Consider the following 22,604-nt stretch of genomic DNA (forward strand, 5'->3'; position numbering starts at 1 on the left):
TTCGACCATCAGGTGTTCATGAAAATGTGCTGACACAGCAGAGTATACGGGGTAGTAGCATTTCACCCCCTTGAAACTGCGATGGCTCCTGGCGCGATCAAATCCGACACATTCACGTCGGCAACCTCGCATACGTTAGTACACTTCCATACGTGGTTGACGCGAGGCATCAATCTGTACACCGCTAGCCGATGTGCAAGTACCCTATACATAGATTCCCGTGAGAGTCAACCCTTTCAAGCAACGCACGGGGTTCGTCAAGGGTGTCCCCTCTCCCCAGTTCTATTCATTCTGGTATTAGAGCCCTTCTTAAAGGTCGTAGAACGTGACCCGCAGATTCGAGGCATACCCCTACCTGGTAACACTCAAGATAAGGTCACTGTATATGCAGATGATATTACTCTATATGTACATAATGAACAGTCGCTGCAGCATGCTCTTGATATTTTCTATCATTTCGGCGTTATCTGCGGTGCAAGCTTAAACTTTTCTAAATGCCAGTATTCCTTTATTGGCAACCCCAGCAGTCGTACCAGCATCACATCGCCTTTTAAGTGGTCTCCTATCATTACAATACTGGGCTTTACTTTCTTTACATTTGGTGTACAGGGCCGAATCTGATCATCCAGTGCACGAACTCATCAAAGTGGCGTCAAAAAAGCCAGACACTTCGACTTCCCCATCTTGGAACGCCGATACTTAGCTCAAACGGTTCACCTCGGAAAATTTTGGTACCTTTGCCATTCTGTAAGAACACCGCTCCACGTGCCTAAGAAAGTGCAAAGCTGCATCAGTTCATTTTTTTTTGTCTGGTGGCACAGAATTGTTATCGCGTCCAGCGTTAGCTCAACCGCGAGATCAAGGTGTTTTTGCATTCCCCGACATTTTCGTCACGGCTTCTACATTGTGCCTCCGCGCTTAAGTGCGCATACTGAGCAACGACGGTACGCCCACTCAGACACTGGCTCGCTGTCATCTGGAGCCATCATTACGCCTTTTCCTACCAGCTAGCCAAATTAACCAAGGTCCCCAATCAACTGAATTACCATATTTGTATCGCGCACTTCTGGCATTTCACCGACGTTTGGAAGCTACGTACCCAGAGACAGAGGTGGCTGATTCTAAAGTGGTGGACACAGTGGCCGCCCTTCTACGGCCCTTGGTGCCCCAGCATCGTCAATCTATTATGAGCCGCGCTTGGAAACCAATAACTGCAGCAGTGTTGCCAGGGAATCTCAGAAAATTTGGCGGTTGGGCTGGGGCTTGCTCCCCACGCGAGATCGGTTGCAGCGGTGGCAGGTGGTTCGCACTTCCACTTGCCCCAACCGCGTCATGGTCAAGACCAATCGACATGCGACAATTGAATGTATGGTCTCCCGCCTTTTTTGGCGTGCGGTTCACGCTGGTTTTCGGGGACAGGGTGTGCGAACTTCCGTGTCCAACGGCCGATTTCCGCGCGGCCGCTTCTCCGCTCTTTTAATAGTTTCGGGGCTGTTCAGCCTTTGGAGAAACCGATCTCAGGCCGTAGCTGTCAATTGCCGCCGGCATACTTTGTGGCCAATACTGGGGAGAAGGAGACGAGACATGCTCGCGTTCCTCTCTGAGGAGATTTTCTTCTTCGGGGAGCACGAGTTTATGCGACATTGGTCGTGCCTTGTCGTCAATGTTGAACACGAAAGGATAAAACTTATTTTACCTCCGACAGGGGCTAAGCAGCGCACGTTGAGTAGTTATTCATGATTTCGTTTTATAAGCAATTGTGTTTCATTTCATCTGTTGTTTCGTTATACCGTTCATTGTATTATGATATCGCATGAGTTCATGTGTACACGTATGCCAACATTGTCATGTAAATTAGAGCAACGATGCCTTTCTTTCAACGTAGGGATGTTGTTCGTGGTACATAGATCTGTCGAAATATATGTGCCCATTACTGGAATGTTATGAAACTTTTGTTTTTTTGTACATAGTGTAAAGAAACTTTTTCAAAACACAGAATAATCCTTCTACCACCGAGGTGGACTCTTCTGATCCACGAAGTGGTGAACATGCTGCTATATTACTGAAGCGACGTTTTACCTCACTGCCGTAATGATGATCGTAATAGGCATTTCATCAAAAAATTACAATAAAAGCTTGTTAACTACCTTGCTGGCCCAGCTACTTCCGAAGAAGGTAAGCTATGGGTTGAATCACCGCGTTCTCTACCTCGCACTCTAGAGGGGAACGTTCTTCAAAAGCCTGTGCACGACCTTTGGACAGATAGCTGTGCATCATGTCGCCAAACAAAGCAGAATGTTGATGTTTAACGTGTGGCGCCCCACGAAATACAGGACGTTTCAAAACAACAACTGATAATCAAGGGAATGTTTCTTGAATTCTTCTAAAGTTGTCTTTAACTTTGATTTCGTGTACTGCAGCTCGGCCTGTAAATATTACTCACTTGACGTGACTTGAATGGAGTGCAAACACCCAGAAGCTGAGGCAGGCTCCATCGGTGGCGTTAACGTCCAGTTCAGGACTTTTAAACACCGCAGTTCCCCAGTCGTAGTCAACGTCATGCTTCGCATAGACGAAACGCCCTGAAAGAAACGAAATAAAGACATTAATAGCTATAACAAAAAAAAACAGGAAGGCAGAGATATCCCACTGTTCATATGTGGGTCTTTGGTTTATAAACGTCATAATCAAAAGAAAGTAAACACTATAGACATTAGCGATTTCACTTGAAACAACGATAGAAATGAAACTGAGAAAATTTGGATGTCGGGTTAGTTGCAGTTGTGTGACCGAACTTCCTAAGTGCTTAATAGAAGCACCACACATAGAAGAAATGCACAGCTTCATGCACACGGCATTATCGTAAAGCCATCACGTCAAGATAGTGACAAAAAAGCTTCAGATGGAAGTGAAAAAAAAAATAAATGATTTCACGTACGCTGGTAGAAGAAATGGGATATTTACTTGGGGTCTTAAGGGCATAACGAGCTTTGTATTTTTCTTCTGATGATATAGATTCCCAGCTAACTTTACACTTCAAGATGAACAGAGAACTGTGAAATGAAAAGGGCGTTTATATATATATATATATATATATATATATATATATATATATATATATATATATATATATATATATATATATATATATATATATATATATATATATATATATATATATATATATTTTTTTTTTTCAGATATCCCGGGCCTCAATTCATAAAAGTGGTATGGCTTGCATCACATGCGCTCCTTGTAGGTATTATATTGTTTTTATTATTATGAGGAAAGAAAACAGTAAATCATTCTAAATCACCTGTGTACGCTTTGAGAGTATGGTCGAATCGTGGATACTCTGGAAGCTTCTTGGAAGGATCGTTCAAAGACCACTGGTTGGACAGTCCGCCTGGATTCCAGCCGCACATTGTGCCATTTTCGAATGTGCACCGAGCTGTGAGAAAGCATTGGTTTAGAACCACATAAACTTTGACACAAAGCATGCTCAAGAAAACACACCGTATGTAAACGCACTACATGCGATAATTGTTTGCAGTTCAAATGCGATGTGTCTCGGCAGTTAATCGGTGCTGTTGCTCACCCCAAAATTGTCTATGTACTAGCAAAGCAGGATGTGCACTTTATATCGCCAAAACATCAATTATTTATTTCACAGCGCCTTACATAACTTCACGGGTGTTAAGCTCGTGGGTGGGAAGGGGAAGATGGCGGCTTGGCATAAATTATATAAACCTAAGGCATAGAAGATACGTGAAATAAACACAGAAGATATTATGAGAAAAGCCCAGCATGTTCAAGAAAGATCTTGTACAATGAAAACGCTATAAAAATTGAGTAATACAAGATTTACGAATGTATTATTCGTTATATAAAGTGAAATACTCGTTACATTGTGTTGTAAACACTGAGTAAAATAAAATTAATAAACACAAGTAACAAAATCAGTGTGATGCGATAATAATAAAATAGTGGGAGTTGCAACAGATAAGTTACCGCACATGTAAGTGCGCGATGAACTGGGTGATTCGTGAAAGCACCAATCACTACATATGACAAGTTTGGCAGAACGTGGTCTGCGGTTTTTATTTCTGTTAAAGGGGCCCTGCCATACTTTTGGGACACCCTTATTTAGCACCGGAACGCGTGTATATAGCATTGGTATTTGAGACGAATGCAACAAGAGTTATGGATATTGGTGCACGGAAAGTGAAACTGTGAGTCCCCAAAGTTTAAAACTCAAGCAGACGACGACGATAAATGTCCTATTTTGCATTTAACTCGCCTTCTGACGTTAATGACTGCTTCCAATCACCACGCGCGTGTCATAATGATATACCGCATACCGAAAATGTCACCTCATGGTAGTTTTCCGACTGTACTTCGCTGCCACTCTTTTTGACGGCGTCATCATCGAAACCACGTGCGTAGAATAGAAGACGCTTCCACGTTCCAACATATATGCTTTGGGCGGGGTGACTTCTCGGCTTGCTTGCAAGACGCGTTCTACGGCAAAGACGGCGCCCACCGCCTGTCAAATTTTGGGCTCATAAAAAATGCGGCATGCCTCTCCGTCTTTCACTGCTGGCGTACCATAGCCTCCTTCGCAGGCTAAGGGTTCATTAGGAAAATACATCATTCAGAAGAAGGAACGAATTCTTTCTGAGAAAGTGCAAAATAGTTTTTGCTGCTTTTAGCATTCACTCATATGGCCTGGCCACCTGTATATGAATATTATACGCTATTGGTAGCGTCTAGCCAATAGAAAGCGAACGGTCCTGGTCGTCTCGTGACAGGACATGATCTCACTTCTCCTAACAAACATAACTGATGTGTGTCGTCGCAGTCTGAAATGAAGGTAGTTTGTTCCATGAATTAAAGTTATAACAGCGTTGATTTCGGCGTTGCCATTTGCGCAATGATATAGGCGCGTTGCACAGCACTAGAACAACCGATGAAAAATACATGCTCGAGTAGTGTTGCTGGGCCCATTTAGGCGACTTCCGCAATTATACTGGATTCATTCACGCAACTGTAATATCAAGTAAGTTGTTCCATAGGCGTTTGACGCGTGGAAGAGCCGAGTAGTTTACTGCGCCTGTTTTACCGTGAATTCGCGCAAACCCTACATTATTGTTGCTTCTACGAAGTGTGTGGCGACGTGTGTAGGCCTAAAACACGATGGTTGGTGTGACACTGGTATTTACAGAATAGTAACAAGATTACAATACTACGCCGGTAACTTAGCAGCCCGAGGGAAAGAGGGAGTAATATTTGTGTTTCCAGCAATGAAATGAGTGTTTGTGCCTTAAATTGATTTCGATGAAGTAACTCAATGCCTTTGGTGGGGAGACCACGCAGAAAAAGATAACTCCTAATATTTTGGGGCGACAAGAAAGCAAGCTTGCGAATGAGAGAAGGTGAATTTCGAAGCTTGCGGCGTGAGCAACCTTGTACACGTAACTTACGCGAAACCATGATATGACTATGATGCACTATGATATGACTATGATTATTTAGATGACTTGAAATTATTGTCTACCATCGTGAGTTCCTTCAATTGAACTAATCATTGGCTAATATTCGCGTTTCGGTCCATTGAAATGCCAGAAACTTCCCCTCTCGAGCTTATCCATACGAAACGTCACTTGCTACGCTATGGTGGCTTTTAACATCAACCTTTAGCTAATTGTTTCCAAAAATTGAGAAACAAATAAAATGTGATATACTGATAATGCTTAGAGAGCTCCCAAGATGTTTTTGAGGCCAGACGTTGAGTCACGGAGCTTTGAAGTCGTCGGCACGTTCCTCAACATGGCAGTCCAGCAAGGGTGACATTAACACTTGAACATTACATTTGAAAATAGATGTGCACGCTGAAAACGAGCGCCCCCGGATAACATATCCTGATGTATGAAGGAATGGAAATGTAGTGAAATAAGCGCCATTTTACTTTGTCACTGGCAGTAATTTTCATTTTCACGATGTCTTCCAGATACGTTGAGATATCATTTAAATCTTGATAAATAATTGCAAATTCAGCACGAACCATGTTTCATGCTTTGGCAGTTATTTAAACATAATCCTACACAAAATACTACCCCGAGCCCGGCGTAATAAACAGCAAGTAAGGCTTTGTAATAATGTAACAATTTATTCTTTTATACTCACTAGGAGAGTCCATTGTATCTTCAGGCTTGAGAGCTGAAATGAAGAAAACCAATTTGTCACTATTTGTGGATGCCGCATCATTATTTTTCGCGAATTTCCGCAAAGTTCTTCACACATTCTTATAACATCGGTGACCAATGAATTAGACCACTTAGCAGTTTATGTGGCATGTTGAATTTTTTCACAGTTGCCTGAAACTACCCGAAAGGTCGTCGTGGTGCTGTTCGTAGTTAGATGTCTGTGTTATAGTTAAGCTCTACAAGTTTGTTTATGTAGGCGTTCTCCTACATGCCTGTGAGGTGTAACAATGCGCGCACACACACACACACACACACACACACACACACACACACACACACACACACACACACAAACACACACACGCGTAATCTCCTCCTGAAAAGACAGGTAGAACAATTTATCCGAGAGCCAATTGCTCAGACAAATATGGACGCGCACTCGCTAATCGAATACACATCAGTAAACAGAGCAAAATTCATATTTTTCATCGAAGGCTCAACGTAACTGTATGGCAGAACATCGATGGGGCCAATGTATGGGGTCCTTTTCAAAGGTGTCAGCAAGCACATCAGTACCTCTGTAATTGAATAGTTGACACTTTTTCATATGACGTGGCATTTGCGCAGCTGGAGAAGAGCATTACGCATATTGCCCACGATACTGATTCAAAGAACTAATGAATGGCTCGTGAATTGGGACCTTGGAATAGCAGCAGCACCCTGCTCGACAGACTATGCTTTTCACCCATAAATTCCCTGTAGGACACTGGGGGTCTCACATGCCTGTTTTAAATTTGGAGTATTTTATACTCGCACCTAGTCACAAATCCAGTCTCGGTGGGGGAATCGCCAACCCCACTGCGCATTCTGGCGCCTCGAGTTTCGTGCCGCATGCTTGCGTCTCGAGCCAACCGCCGCTCACCTCCGCGCCCCCTCTCTCACCTCGCAAGGCCGAAGCAGGCAGTGTCTGATAGTAAAAAACGCTCGCGCTGCACAACCATTCACGTGCATTGGATCGCACATCAGCGTCTCACCTCTAATTGATTGTCATGCTTCTGCATCATTCAATAAATAGGAATATTAAAATAAAATTAAAATGAAGCATTTGCAAACAAAACCGAATTACGCAACACTCCCATGATACCTACACCATTCTACAACGCATTCACTCGTGTTCCTCGCGTGGGGAAGATGCGGGCGATATTTTCGTAAATGTAATAAAGTTTCAAGTGGGCAGCTCATTAGTGGCCCAGGCTGTCATACGCTGTCGCAGATTGGCGCAACGAAGGCCAACCTACGAATAGCATAGCCATTAGTAGCATATCGAATGAGCGCTGGTGCCATGGAAAAGTCCTCTTTCTCTTGCTCTCATCGTCTCTGGACGATGAGCCCTTCAGAGACCTGCGCTGTGGTATGCGGTCGTATGCTATGGTCGCCCTGCGTAGCGCAGGTTGTAACCCGCACAAAAGTAGAAGAAGCAAATGATAAATATAAAGGGAGAGAGAGAAAAATATGGAGGGAAGATAATAAACAAAGCAAAAAAGATAAAGCAGTATAGAAAAATAGAATAAGAAATATATAGTATTAAAGATAGAAAAATGACAAAAATGAAACGCACGAAAGAATTAGAAAGAAAACAAGGAGGAAAGAAAGAGAAAATCGAAGGGAAACAAAGAAGGCTGCCAAGCTTCACACCTGTTTGAGGGTTGGCGTTCCTAGTGCGCACTTGCCCTAGATATTTTTCTACTACTCCTACAACTATTGCAATGCAACCCGTCTGAAATCTATTCCGGTTTTAATCTAATTTGCATAATGTCTATCGAGTTCATGATTCATAGGCTGTGTTTTTTGGAAACCTCTGACCGTTGCAACACTTGAGGTTTATGCATTATTAGCCCGAAAAAACTTCTGTCATTGATTCAACACGCTATTTCTTGTAAAATGTTTAACTCTCGGCAATTTTTTTGCGAAACGTCTTTTAATAAGTAACGTGATATTGACCCGTGTCTGCGTGTGAACGACAACGATGATGTGGGGATTTAGCATACACCAAGTAGTGGGCCTCTGGCTTGACTCAACAACAAAGAAGATCTTGTGGCTCAGCTGTTGAGAACACGCTGCTTTCGCTGCCTCAAGGCGTACTTGTACTTTGTTCGCGTTGTACTGCGACACTGGTGGAGGTGCTGGCCCGCGACCCCGCCTGATGCTCCACACTCCCACGGGGAGCCGTTCATCCAGCCCAGAAGCTCTTGTCGACACTCCCGTGCATCGCTTCAGTCGTCGCTTGCGAGGCCTCCTTCCAGAGTTCACCCTCTCACAGGAACACTCTACGAGGCACCGCTCACATCTACCAATGGCCACCGCCAGCCCACAACAGTTACTACGAGACAGTAGTTTGCCGACCCCATCTCAGGTAACCCTTTTTTCACCGCTGGTGCCTGATCGCTTTGGTGGTGGAGCACATGAAGACGTCGAAGAATGGCTTGATCACTATGAACGTGTCGCCAACACCAACCAATGGTCTCTTGAACAAAGGCTTTCCCGCGCCTATTTCTATCTCGACGACAGTGCTCGTACTTGGTACGAGAACAGAGAAGGCAGTTTGTCAACATGGAGTGACTTTAGAAGAGCAATGATTGACACATTTGCCGATGTCGACCGGCGCGAACGTGCGCAGCATTTACTCGAGCTACGGGTTCAGAAACCCCATGAAACGGTCGCAATGTTCACAGAGGACATGGTCCGTCTCTTCCGTAAAGCTGACCCGCACATGACCGACGACAAAAAGCTGTGCTACCTCATGCGCGGCGTTAAAGAGCAATAGTTCGCCGGACTTTTGCGAAACCCGCCAAGCACCGTGACAGACTTCATCAAAGAAGCAACAGCTATCGAACGGGCGCTTCACCTGCGATGCCGACAATACGATCGCTTCTCCAGCAACGCCCACATGCAAGTCGCCGCTACGACATCTGACAATCAAAGCTCGTTGCGCGACTTAATACGAGAGATTGTTCGCGAAGAGCTGCTGAAGCTGCGGACTCTGGTCACGGAACCACCCACGGCGTCTGTCGCTGAAGTCGTCCGCGAAGAAATACGCCAAGCGTTTTCGGCAGCTGATTCTACTCACGATCAGCAACCTATGAGCTACGCAGCCGCGCTTCGCCGCCCGCCGCCCGTTCCACCGTCGTACCGCCAGCCATCGACAGCCGTTCCTCGGTCGCCGCCGCAAGGACAGAAACCGCGGCGCCCTTCCGTCGTGCAACCGTATGAAATGCCGCCGTACGAAGAGCCGTCTCCCAACGAGACACGGCATTTAAAACATTATGAGCCGTTGAGACGCCCACAGCTTCGTAAAACAGACGTATGGCGCACCGTGGATAGACGTCCGCTTTGTTTTACCTGCGGAGGTGTCGGCCACATTTCTCGTCATTGCTGGCACCGCGCCGACACGTTTCGACCTCTTCGGCAATGGTCTGACGATCGACGCCCCAACGACGACTACCCACCACGCCGGGACGCTGATTCTCAACGACCTTCCTTGTCTCGGTTCCATTTTGACAACTGCCGAGCCAACAATGACGACGGTGAGCCTAATTGCCAGCCAGGTTTGGGACGTCGACCACGTTCTCCGTCTCCGGCATATTCGCCTTGGTCGCGCGACCGTACTACAGCCGACGCCAGCGGAAGGAGGTCACCAAGTCCACGCCGGGGAAACTGAAGGCGGCGACCTCCGGGGGTGAGGTTGCAGGCCGCCAAGGCGACGAAAAAAGGCCCCCGTTACTCTTACCACAGGACGCCGTAAAGGCGACTAGTTGTAACGTTGACGAAACTGTGACCACAGATCTTACCGTTTTTGTAGACGGACAGCAAGTAACAGCCTTAGTTGACACCGGTGCCGACTTCTCTATCATAAGTGAAAACCTTGCCGTGCGCTTAAAAAAAGTGAAGACTACGTGGACGGGACCTCACCTGAGGACAGCAGGCGGCCAGCTGTTGATGCCTGTCGGAAGGTGTACAGCGAGACTGGGCATCGGCAGCTCTTCTTTTGTGGCGACGTTTGTCATCCTCACCTCATGTTGCAAGGACCTGATCATAGGGATGGACTTCTTAAGAGAATATGGTGCCGTCATCAACATCCCGGACCGTTCAATTACGTTCCGCAACAGCCCTGGTTTGGTTGACTGTTCAGACGCAATACGTAACACTTTACGTATAATTGATGATGATGTGGTCGTCCCGCCACGGTCATGCACTCTTGTTTCGGTGGAAGGGCACGAACCGTTTGATGGCGAAGGCATTGCCGACCAAATTGGCTCGCTGCTATTTAGCCATGGCATTTCGGTCGCACGAGGTATCGTCCGTCTCACTGGTGGGCGCACGAATTTACTTTTGACCAACTTTAGTACTGAGCACCGGCACCTTCCGAAGGGCACAGCTATCGCTTCTTACGACAATATCGTAGACATGCGAAGCAGTTTATGTTTATCGGTATTAGATGAAGCGCCTGATCAAGAACCAGAACCCGTTCTCGATGTTAGCCCCACTCTGTCAGAGGATGAACGACAGAGACTTCTTCAGCTACTAGCCGAATTCCACGACTGCTTTTCATCGACCTCACGAGTTGGTCGAACACCTTTGACAAAGCATCGAATAATCACCGAGGACATGGCGAGACCTATTCACCAGAACCCTTATCGTGTAGCTTTAAAGGAACGCGAAGCCATACAACAACAAGTCGCGAAAATGCTTGAAGATGATGTAATTCAACCGTCACAGAGCCCCTGGGCATCGCCTGTAGTGCTAGTAAAAAAAAAGGACGGCACGCTGCGTTTTTGCGTGGACTACAGGAAGCTGAATCGGGTGACCAAAAAAAGATGTGTACCCGCTCCCACGTATTGATGACTCCCTTGACAGACTTCGGCACGCTCGCTACTTTTCTTCCATGGAATTGAGGAGTGGATACTGGCAGATCGAGGTAGACCCAAGAGACCGAGAGAAAACCGCTTTTGTGACGCCAGATGGTTTATACGAGTTTAAAGTCTTTCCTTTCGGTTTGTGCTCCGCGCCCGCGACATTTCAAAGGCTTATGGACACGGTACTTTCGGGATTGAAGTGAAAGACGTGCCTAGTCTATCTGGACGACGTTGTAGTATTTTCAACGACTTTTGACGAGCATCTCCAAAGGCTGGAAGTGGTGTTACGTGCCATAGGGTCTGGGGGCCTAACATTGAAACCGGAAAAGTGTCATTTCTGTTTCCACGAACTTCAGTTTCTCGGTCACGTCGTCAGTAACGTAGGCATCCGACCCGATCCTGGAAAAATTGCCGCTGTTGCACGGTTCCCAGTACCCTCCAATAAGAAGGCTGTCAGACGCTTCCTGGGCCTTTGTGCCTATTATCGCCGATTTATCGCAGACTTTGCCCGCATCGCGTCGCCACTAACTCGTCTCACAAGAGACGACGTTGCTTTTGAGTGGAACGAAGAACAGGAGGCTGCCTTTAATGACCTGCGTCAACGTCTTCAAACGCCCCCAGTGCTTGCCCACTTCGATGAAGAAGCCCCGACGATGCTTCACACAGACGCGAGCAATGTTGCTCTGGGAGCTGTGCTTGTGCAGCAGCAAGAGGGCACAGAGAGGGTAATCGCTTACGCAAGCAGAACATTAACACGTGCTGAGGCCAATTACTCTACAACTGAGAAGGAATGTCTCGCCGTGGTATGGGCGGTTTTAAAATTTCGCCCGTATTTATATGGCCGCCCCTTCAAAGTAATTAGCGACCACCACTCATTGTGCTGGTTAACAAGTCTAAAAGACCCTACCGGGCGATTAGCACGTTGGAGTCTCAGGCTGCAAGAATTCGATATTGTAGTCGTACACAAGTCAGGCAAGCGACATATGGACGCCGACTGTCTGTCCCGTTCACCCATTGAGTCGGCAACCCTACCTGAAGAGGAGAAAATGGCATTTCTCGGTGTCCTCGACACGACCGCCATTGCGCAGCAACAACGTGACGACACTGAGTTGCTTGGCCTAATTAACTACTTGGATGGCAGATCTCAGAAGGCGCCAAGAGTTTTCGCAAGAGTGTTGTCATCATTTTGTTTACGGGACGGAGTACTCTACAAAAGAAACTTTTCGCCGACGGGATCTGCCTATCTGCTCGTCATCCCAGCAGCCCTTCGTACCGAAGTACTCCAAGCATGCCACAACGAGGTGAGCTCTGGCCATTTGGGTTACACGAGAACGTTGGCCAGAATACAGCAAAAGTATTACTGGCCGAGACTAACCACAGCCGTGAAGCACCACGTCCCTGCCTGTCTCGACTGCCAGCGACGCAAGTCACCACCGACTAAACCAGCTGGCCTCCTGCAACCCGTACAGGTCCCAACAGCTCCATTCTACCAGATCGGCATGGACATTTTGGGCCCACTGCCTACTTCTACAGCAGGGAACCGCTGGGTTATCGTCGCGACGGATTATCTGACCCGTTATGCCGAGACAAAGGCTATCCAGAGAGGTACAACAGCAGAGGTGGCAACATTTTTCATCGAGAACATTGTACTGAGGCATGGTGCACCATCCGTCGTGATCACAGACAGAGGAGCCGCATTTATGGCAGCTCTTTTGGATCACGTCCTCATGCTGAGTGGAACAGCGCATCGTAAGACCACCGCCTACCACCCACAAACGAACGGGCTGACAGAGCGTCTAAAAAAAACCATTGAAGACATGCTTTCGATGTACGTAGACGTTGAACACAAAAATTGGGATGAAATCTTGCCGTACATAACGTTTGCGTACAATACGGCAAAGCAAGAAACGACGCGCCTGACCCCGTTCAGCCTCGTTCATGGACGAGAAGTACGAACTATGTTAGATGCGATGCTACCGCACGAAGGTGACGGCATCGACCCATACGCCAACACGTTTACGGAACGCGCGGAGGAAGCTAGGCAACTTGCACGTTTACGGATCCGCCAACAACAAGAGTACGATGCAGGCCGCTACAATGCTCACCGCAGAACAGTCGTCTACCAAACTGGCGACAAAGTATGGGTTTGGACACCCGTACGGAAACGAGGATTTTCCGAAAAGCTTTTAAGAAGATACTTTGGGCCTTACCGAGTGCTGCGACAACTGAGTGAGGTTACTTACGAAGTTGTTCCCGACAGTTCGTGTAGTACCAATCGTCGCCAGCACCATCCAGAACTCGTTCACGTAGTGCGCATGAAGCCTTACGTCAGCGAGTGATTGCGTGAGACTTTTCTTTCAAAAAAAACTGCATTATTGACTTCGCATCGGGTCGATGCTCTTTGAGAGGGAGGCAAATGACCCGTGTCTGCGTGTGAACGACAACGATGCTGTGGGGATTTAGCAGACACCAAGTAGTGGGCCTCTGGCTTGACTCAACAACAAAGAAGATCTTGTGGCTCAGCTGTTGAGAACACGCTGCTTTCGCTGCCTCAAGGCGTACTTGTACTTTGTTCGCGTTGTACTGCGACAATATTACCTGTTGTTCTTTACACTTTCTAGCACACTTCAGGTGCAACAACACCATGAAACTGCAAACAAAAATAACGCAGACGACTCAGTTGAGAAAAAAAAACAGAAATAAGGAGAACACCCGACAACACGCATTTTCTTTCTTTTCAGAACTTGTGAAGTGATTTTTTAATATAAAATTTTTGTTAGGTTTTCTTAGCAACAGTGCTCTCAACGCTGCATACTGTTTGTATACATTAAATGACTTTCGTTTCCTCGATAAGAGTCTATTCAATGGGTGCCGTTATATATGTCTAGTTATTATCCCTCTTCAGTTTTCGCGTTGTGCCCAAGTGAATATCTGTCGTATATTGCTGCGAACTTGCCGCAGCGAGCATTCTTTGCTAATCGTCATCAGCGTCCGAACTACTTGACATGCGAGTGTGTGGTTCTATAGCCTGTGTTATAGAAATCCAGGGATTCACGGAATCCTGTCTGGTCGGGAGATGGCTTGAAAAAACAACAAGCATCCTTACAGAAGAACACAACATCACTTGAAAAACAGAAAAAACTATCTTCACGTCTTTATTTGGAATCACTGCTAATACAGACGACAGAACGTACTCTCAACTGCAACGGTGGAAACGTTCTTCACATGTATTCGCTATGCTTGCGACGCCCACTGAAATGTAGTTAGGTTCTGATACATTCGCACTTTACTGTGAAGATGAAATGTATTGTGAAAACGAAACGGTATTGTGAGTCGAAACGTCTCGTTCTGTTTTGAAATGTTTTATTGTGGTCAGTGTTTCTACTTTTTTTGGACATTCAATTTCCACCTCTAAAACTCTGTTTATTATTACGCTGTTTATCCTTTCACACTCCAGGGAATGGGACTTACCTGGTTCCGAGGATGTGACCTTGATGGATGCAATGGCCATAGTTCCGTTGGTACCTGGGCCTCGAGTCACACTCACTGCTAGCTGGCAGCCAATGCCCTGCTTCGCTGGGACATCCAGCGTTGTCCACAGTAACACTTCCTCCATTTCAACAGAGGACTGAACCTCGGGTTGGGCCTTGTCAGAGGCTTTTCCGTAACAAGTAATGGAGACATTGGCCGTAGTTATATCTGTTAAATAATGACAACATATGAGTTCTCGCTCACTGCTTTTTGTAGCAATTTTATGCAAGGAGTAACGTATACTGTATTTTGGAATAGCTTTCCCTGTATTGTTGCTGTCAGATGTCGGCTCTTCGAGCAACATGCGCTTAAAAGTACACTTTGGTCCAGTGCAATCCAAATTTTGTTGCTCTTAATTTGCTCAAGCTCGGAGACGTTTTATTATCAATTAACCTTTTCAACCTCCACCTAAGTGCGTGTGCAAATAGAACTGAGAAACAAGAGTTGAATCTGTTCGCTGTATCTTGCGAATGTCACCGTTGTAGCTTGCTGTCCTTCACCAACAACAACAAAAAAAGAAAGGACGCGTCATCCTGTCATCAAATCATACTTCTTGGAGCGATCGTCTAAAATAAACTGTAGGTTGTTATCAATTGCAAATTATTTTTTTGGAGAATGTGATGCTTTACGTGCTGTAGTACTAGGTCACCTACAATAGTAGCCACTATAGCACGTCTTGTTTGCTACTTCTTAATAAACCTTGCTATACTACAAGGATGGTGATGTTTTCAAGGGCACGTAATGCGCAGTAGTATAGTTTTACATTCATAGTGCTGCACGACATTGAGAGATTGTATTCATAAAAACGTTAATCGTAGTTACAAATTTATTCTACCCGCCTTGAACCACAATAAAAAGCAGTTGGGACATGCATGCACCTGCGATAAACACGGTAACAGTAATTCGATGATGATTCGCACGAAGCAGATTACCTTTAGTATATTTTCACAGCTCACTTGATGACATGGGCTTAATACAGGTATTCTAGTCGATGGTCATTCACGTATCACAGAGTAAGAGTGACTGAATTGGTTGAATATATGGCGCGTAGTTGATGCAGGTGTTAGTTTTTGTCACAACAGCAGTCACGATTATTGAGCAGCCAACATATGCCTATGATGAACACGCAATAGCCTTTTAGGAGCTTGTGCAGCGTGCTTTTTATGCTCGTGCCTAGTCTGGCGATGGCGGCCGGCGTGTCCACTAGTGTTGCCAGCATGGAGGAAGGAAAGATAGGAGAGCGCATGCCCAGCCGATGCGCTACGTGAAAATTGTAGAGAAAATGATATCACGGCGGCTATATTCACTGGGAACAATGACGGCGTTGCTATGGTTACGTGTTGTGCAGTGGAGCTGGTCTAGCAGTGAGCGGCTGTGGCTGGCGGCGGCATGTGTACCTCCCCAGGTCTCGTGCTGAACCGTGGCGGGCAATATCCGCGCTCTGCGCCACGTTATTGGTTACGCAGTGTTCTCCTGACAGTTACTGTACTCTTCGCAACGTTTACAAATCCTTTTGTCCGTCACGGGGTTTCAACATTGCATAGAACGAGTGCATATCTATGTGTCGTGCGGCGGATGACGCGGATGAAGCAATTAGTGTACAGCGAAATTGCGTTGGGCACCATGACTAAGTGGAGCGACGACGAACGCCTTGCAAGTCAGTGACGGTTGGGCAGTGCTCCTGCATGTGACCACGGATGACGCTGTTGAGCCCAGCAAGACGCAATGAGGACCATGTGCACATACGTAGTTACGTGTTGTTTGTGTACAGTAACAACTTGCATGTGCGTATTAATGCACCTTTTCTGTTCCGCTTCGTATACTCTTCCCCAGAATTGCATGTAATCTCAACGTAACAGCAACCGTGTTCAAGTGTCACTTGCACCGTGCTCAAAGTCACCACGGTCACAGAATGCTGACGCCGGTGAGTTTCACTCGGAACACGGACACAGTGACCGGACGCTGCATCGGCCGCGTGGCGGAATGCAACCGTAGAACGGGCACGACCGATCATGTTTTCTGTACAGTTGCTGAATTAGTCACGTGAAAACACTCGCCGTTGTCAGTGCATCTAGCGCGCCTTCTCTTGTACTTGATTCGTTGTCGGTGAGCTGTTACTCGTTGTTATTACTCGGACGAAATGATTTCACCGAAAGTGTCGCGCTGGCCTAGAGTGTTGAGCCCCGCTCCATTAGTTTCGGAATGTCACTACACGTGCACTACACAGCTCACGTGCTTTCCGAGCCGGAGAGAGAGAGAGAGTAGTGCTTTCTTCTTTACGTTCGGATGGAAACAAGAGAGGAGAATTTCCCCAGTCAATAAGGGCGGCTTCCGGCTTCATCGCGGTTTCACAACGAGTGACGTCAGGGCCTCTCCTGTCTTTCTTTTTTTGTGGTTACCAGTTCACCCCTTTCTGGTTTCCACTCGAGGCCTCCGCCCCGGTTATTCTACGAATGCTCACGATAGATGGCGCACTGCCAACCAAGGCGCCACTACCATCATTGATGTACGCAGATGATATATATAGTGCTAATGGCCGACAACAAAGAATATATACAGAAATTAGTGGACATTTGCGGTAGTGAGGCAGATAGGTTAGATTTCAGATTCAGTAAGGAAAAATCCGCAGTCATGATTTTTAATGACAATGAAGGTGGTCAGCTTAGAATACAGGAGATCACGCTAGAGATAACAGATAAATACAAATATCTGGGCGTATGGATAAGCAATGGGGCCGAGTACCTAAGGGAACACGAAATATACGTGATGACTAAAGGTAACGGGAATGCAGCGGTAATGAAAAACAGGGCACTATGGAATCACAATAGGTATGATGTTGTGAGAGGAATATGGAAAGAGGTGATGGTTCCTGGTCTGACGTTCGGCAATGCGGTCTTGTGCATGAGATCAGAAGTTCAAGCAAGATTAGAAATAAGCAACGTGGAATAGGTAGGCATGCCTTAGGAGCTCATGGGAATTCACGAAATCAGGGAGTACAAGGTGATACGAGATAGACATAATTTGAGGGCAGGGAAGCTAGCAGCAAGATAAATTTTGAAAAGCGATTGCGAGGAATGGGGGAGGAGCATTGGGCTAGGAACGTATTCAGCTACTTGTGCATGAAGAATGTCGATGCAGATTAGAGGAAGCGAACCAGAAAGTTGACTGGTAAATACTTAGAAATTAGCAGGGGGCCAAACAAAAAAGAGTTATCGGTTAAAAAGAAGGTGAAGGACGCTGAGACTGATGTAGAAAATTGCCATGATTAAGATGTCCGCACTAGAGATCTATCGAACTTTTAAGCAGAAAATTGCCAAGGAAAGGATCTATAATAAAACTCGGTGTAGCTCTCTGCTGTTTGAGGCCAGGACGGGAGTATTGCGAACCAAGACATATCGGGCCAAACACGAAGGGGTAGACACGATATGCAATGCGTGTAGAGAGGAAGAAGAAACTGCCGAACACTTGATAAAGTTCTGTAAAGGGCTTTACCCTATAGTTCAGGATGATGGCGCAGAGTTTTTCAAAGCACTGGGGTTTAGGAACAGGAAGGGCAAAATAGACTTTAAGTGGGTAGAATTAACTAGAAGGAGGTTATCCGATTGGTGGTTAAAGCCAAGGCACGACTGAACATTAAACCCTTCACTGCAAAGTACGAATCCTTAACCTCACTATAAAGGGAAAAAATAAATCTAGTTTTTGGTTCATTAGGTATTACGGCTTGGAGGCGCTAGCCACCACCCGATATAAAGGGTACAGCCATATTCATTCATTCATCCATCGTCGGTTACCGCCGGTCCGCGCACTCGCCTCTTTACGACTACGTCCCTTTTGTTGTCGTCGCTTCGTAGGCACGGAAGCAAGTGAGAACAAATTCATACGATGTGTTTTACGCAAGAGTATCGATATCCTCCCAAGACCCCTCTACTGCCTGCTCTCAACCCAGTTGAAGATTAGCTGATAGCTCCACGTCTGCCAATAATGAGCGTTAGGCATTTGACTCTAGGCAGTGACTAGTTTGACATAAAGGGGCGTGTGGTTAGCGTTGCGATCGACGTGGCCGACACTGTGTAGCGCAAGCCAGGTAACGTGCCCGACAACGCTATTTTTGAAGTACTCATGATGCGCCCACTCTTTATTAGGCCTTCCTACAAAAATAGTCTGGCCAAGGCGATGGTTATTTTACTCGTACATTGTGGTTTAACAAAGCACAGACAACACGGTGCCACTCACCTGGTCCTCGCCTGTAGTACCGCAGGGTCAGTTGGGTGGTGTTGTTTGTAATTTCAAAAAGTGGGCTACGAAGCACCACTTTATTGGGAGCCTTTTGCGCCATCTTGGCAACTGGAGCAACCACGTAGGATGATTTCGTGGTCAAGTCAAGGTAGGCAAATGGAGGGGTATCTGCGGTTTTTTCAAACTGGCATTCGTAAGGTCGTCTTGCTAAGAAAAGTTATAGATGTACTTTAAAGAGAGAAAGAAAAGAATATAATGAAATACGTACACAAAAGAGCAGTTAAAAAACCAATGACGGGATTACACACGAGCGAGCTTCTTGAGCCTTCTTAAGCGCATTGAAACATTTGCATGATTTCACAAATACTGCTGTAAAAAAGATATTGTACCTCAAAACACTGTAGACTCTGCAGGTGAAATGGTGTTCTAATGAATCGAGAAAAGATAGGGTAATCGTTGTCTGTGCTTCCTATCTGTTATAATTGCTCCAACCGAATAACGCAATATCAAGCAATAAACGCTGCTCAATCGAGTTTAAAAAGGAGAACTGCAGAGTCTGACACATTATTTACAGCTAAAGAAGCCTAATAAAAATAAGATATGTGGTTTTATTTCTTGTTCTGCGACACCGTCTTGATAGTGCCAGATACGACATTCTAGGACTAGGCTTACTTGAACACGGTATACGCGATCATTGCTCTGGTGTCTACAAACAGTTAGACATCTACTTACAAACCATACTTTTAGGTAGCACACATTGTCAGTATACAGCGTTGGAACCTAATAAGGGTGTTAGCGAAGGTTTTATAAGTAAAGGACCAGAAACATCTATTCCCTGCCGATGACTTCTAGAAAACGTTGGCACTTAGCGAAAGAGACATGTAAACCAAAATAGAAATGATAAATCATAATATTTTTATTTATAGAGTCCTTTTCGATACCACTCTTCAGAACCTCTTAGCATTCAAAATTGCCACACTGGTAACACTTACACCACGTGACCTTCGTAACTCAGGTAATGAGCGCGGAAGAGATCGGGCGTACCTTTGGCACGGGGCACGGCTGGTTGAAGTAGAAGACGCTCATAGCGACCCGTTCCTACGAGCCATTGAAAGTTTCCTTGAAATTGGTTCACGTAACCGCAAAAACCATCGTTGAAGTCGCACTCGGCCGGAGGAACGCATGGCTCCGGCCGCAGGATGACATCGTCCAGGCTGACAAATTGAGTAATGTCGCCGCCAAATTTGGCCCGGAATACAACCTTCGAAGATGAGAGAGGAACATGAGTAAACTTGCAAGAGTAACAATTCTGAAACACAAATATTTGTGTTACAGTAAATAAGCATCGAATAATAAATTTTGCGATTCACAAAGCGGATATACGCAGATAGTATAAGGCACAAATACGCTTAGATATTCTGTAAGTTCGGCTGATTGAAGACCAGCAGTACATCTCGCTTATCGTCCGATTCGATGGAACAGTGGCTAGGGTGCTCGGCTGCTGGCACGAAGTTCGCTGGTTTGATGACGGTGGCGGCAGTCGCATTTCCGTAGAGGCAAAACGGTTTTAGTACACTATAAAAAAACACGAAAGGGTCAAAATTTCCGGAGCCCTATACTGTGGTGTCCCTTATAATCAGTCGTGGTTTTGAAACGTATAACCGCAAACATTATTGTTGTTATTATGCATCACTTACTTTACTAGAGGAAGATTGCTGTTTTCAAAAGAGGAACTCCTGGGGTACTTGAACGCCTTCTCTGTTGTATTTATTCTTTAATGATATTCAACTTTGGCCACGTGTGCGGCAAGTCCGTATGAGAGGCAGACCATGCACCAATGATTGAGCAACAGAAGATAAGAAGTAGATATCTCGTTTTCATGGCATGTATTGAAAAAGTGCGCAGCGCCACAGGCAAGGTTCAACGAGTTTCAAAATTTCTGGGCCCAAGTTGAGTTTGACGTTTACCTTCGTTCCAGTGGGGAAAAAGAATATTAGAAAAATAAGGAAGTGCACTTTTTTAACCCTTGCATTGATTGGTGCCACGCGAGCAAATAAAGGGCACCTCGGCAGAAATTTTCTTTTAATATGGGAGTGGTCTTTCAGATAAAGGAACAGTCATTACAAACATAATAAAAACACCCTCAATGATAGCGCTTTCTGACTTTCATTGGTTTAAATTATTTAGTTGATCCTCATAGACTATTAGCGTAACTTTTGTAGACTCTAAATTGTGCCCAAATATATTGATCACAAAATAATTCATAGTTAGGCCTAAGCAGCTACGCGTTGTGCTAGCTCCTATCCATCGTTTTGATTTCTCCTAACAGCAGCCACTAAAGTGGATTTTTACTGCTCAGTCTAGGAGTAAGATTAGTAGTTATGCTTGGGAAGTTAATCAGGACAATATTTCTCAAGGAGTTCACAAAGAACAACAAAAATCAGAAAATGCGGGAAAGATTATATACCTGGAATGTTTCATTTTGTGAGATCGGTGTCCGAGCGAGCACCCATTCGTTTCTGGGGTATGACGGCGCCTGCCAAACAACTTGACTCTTCTCTTTCGTTTTAACTTCCACCTGTATGTCAAGAGTTGCAACGAGACTGTTACCAAGAAGATTTCTCAAAGAAAAACTACACCATCATCAACAGAACCAACACTAGAATGCATTTAGGCTATCACGTATCCCACTGCAAAAGAATGATCAGAAAGCTGTGCTAATTAGGATGATGTACAGAAAGGTACCAATGAACTCGCTTATGCTGCCCACATTATTTCTGTTGTTAAATTCATTTTAGTTCATCAAAAATGATTTTCGAAATTCCAACAAGCTGAGTTTTAGGCTTCTTCTGCAGTATGAACAATCGCAAGAAGACTGCCATAGTTGCGCAGCGGGGACAAAACGATTGTACTGAATTGTTCTATTTTAAACAAGCTAGTGCAGAGGACCATGCTCAATAGCCGCATTGAGCAGCTTGAAAGGTACTTGGCCACCTCATACAGTAAGCAGTTTCAAAGCGGTTGAACACCATATGCATAATGCATTGACTAACAAGACAGTGAAAAAAAAAAAACAGGAAACAACCCCGATAATAAGTAATAAGCAACGTTACTGTGAAAACACTTGAAAACAAAAGAAACAATAACCGTATTGATGAAGACAGAAAAAAACAGCAACAGATGAAACCATGGCAGCATGAACAAGCTCATATTTATTTCGCGTATCCTTTTCAGCGACAGAGTTGATACATCATGAACACATTTGTGTAATTGATTTAGAGCAGTTGGTAAACAAAACTATAGCAATAATTGCGACAGCAACAAATAACAAAGACAAAAAAGTTCTGCCAGCTGATTTCTTTGCCACAAGTTACTACAAAGCGCTGGCGTAAGGGAATATGGTTGCTCCCGTGAGCGAAGAGATCTTTGTGAAGCCTGTTACCTGAATGCCAAGTATTTAGCACTGAGAGCACAGTAGCCACAAAACTTTGAGTAATTTGCTATAATCTTTTAAGCTTTAGCACGCCTTCTTTTCGAACTTCTTCGCTGCCCAAAACACGCATCTGTCCCCAATGCCCCCTTTCTGCTTTCTCGCTTAGTTAGGCCGGTGCACGTTCTTACCTTAAGCCACACCCACCTGCAGCTTTCGCAGTTTTGAATCCAAAGCAAAAATAAACCGAGCAATTCGAGGTTAATAAGAAACATGGCGGTGACGGCA

The 22,604-nt window shown here is 45.4% G+C and overlaps 1 protein-coding gene across 3 annotated transcripts in view; it reads right to left on the reverse strand.

The window, feature by feature from the left end:
- Positions 1-22,604, reverse strand: part of LOC119169741 (MAM and LDL-receptor class A domain-containing protein 1) — a 317,209-nt gene that overhangs the window by 206,490 nt on the left and 88,115 nt on the right. For all 3 annotated transcript variants that reach the window (XM_075886843.1, XM_075886841.1, XM_075886842.1), the window contains exons 18-24: positions 21,354-21,464; positions 19,931-20,147; positions 18,884-19,054; positions 14,591-14,818; positions 6,187-6,219; positions 3,317-3,451; positions 2,444-2,582 (exon numbers count right to left, since the gene is read on the reverse strand). In XM_075886843.1, the coding sequence (XP_075742958.1) occupies positions 2,444-2,582; positions 3,317-3,451; positions 6,187-6,219; positions 14,591-14,818; positions 18,884-19,054; positions 19,931-20,147; positions 21,354-21,464 (1,034 nt within the window). The remainder of the gene's footprint in view (positions 1-2,443; positions 2,583-3,316; positions 3,452-6,186; positions 6,220-14,590; positions 14,819-18,883; positions 19,055-19,930; positions 20,148-21,353; positions 21,465-22,604) is intronic.

This window comes from Rhipicephalus microplus, chromosome 2 (genome assembly GCF_043290135.1).
Source record: "Rhipicephalus microplus isolate Deutch F79 chromosome 2, USDA_Rmic, whole genome shotgun sequence".
Classification (NCBI taxonomy): Eukaryota; Metazoa; Arthropoda; class Arachnida; order Ixodida; family Ixodidae; genus Rhipicephalus; species Rhipicephalus microplus.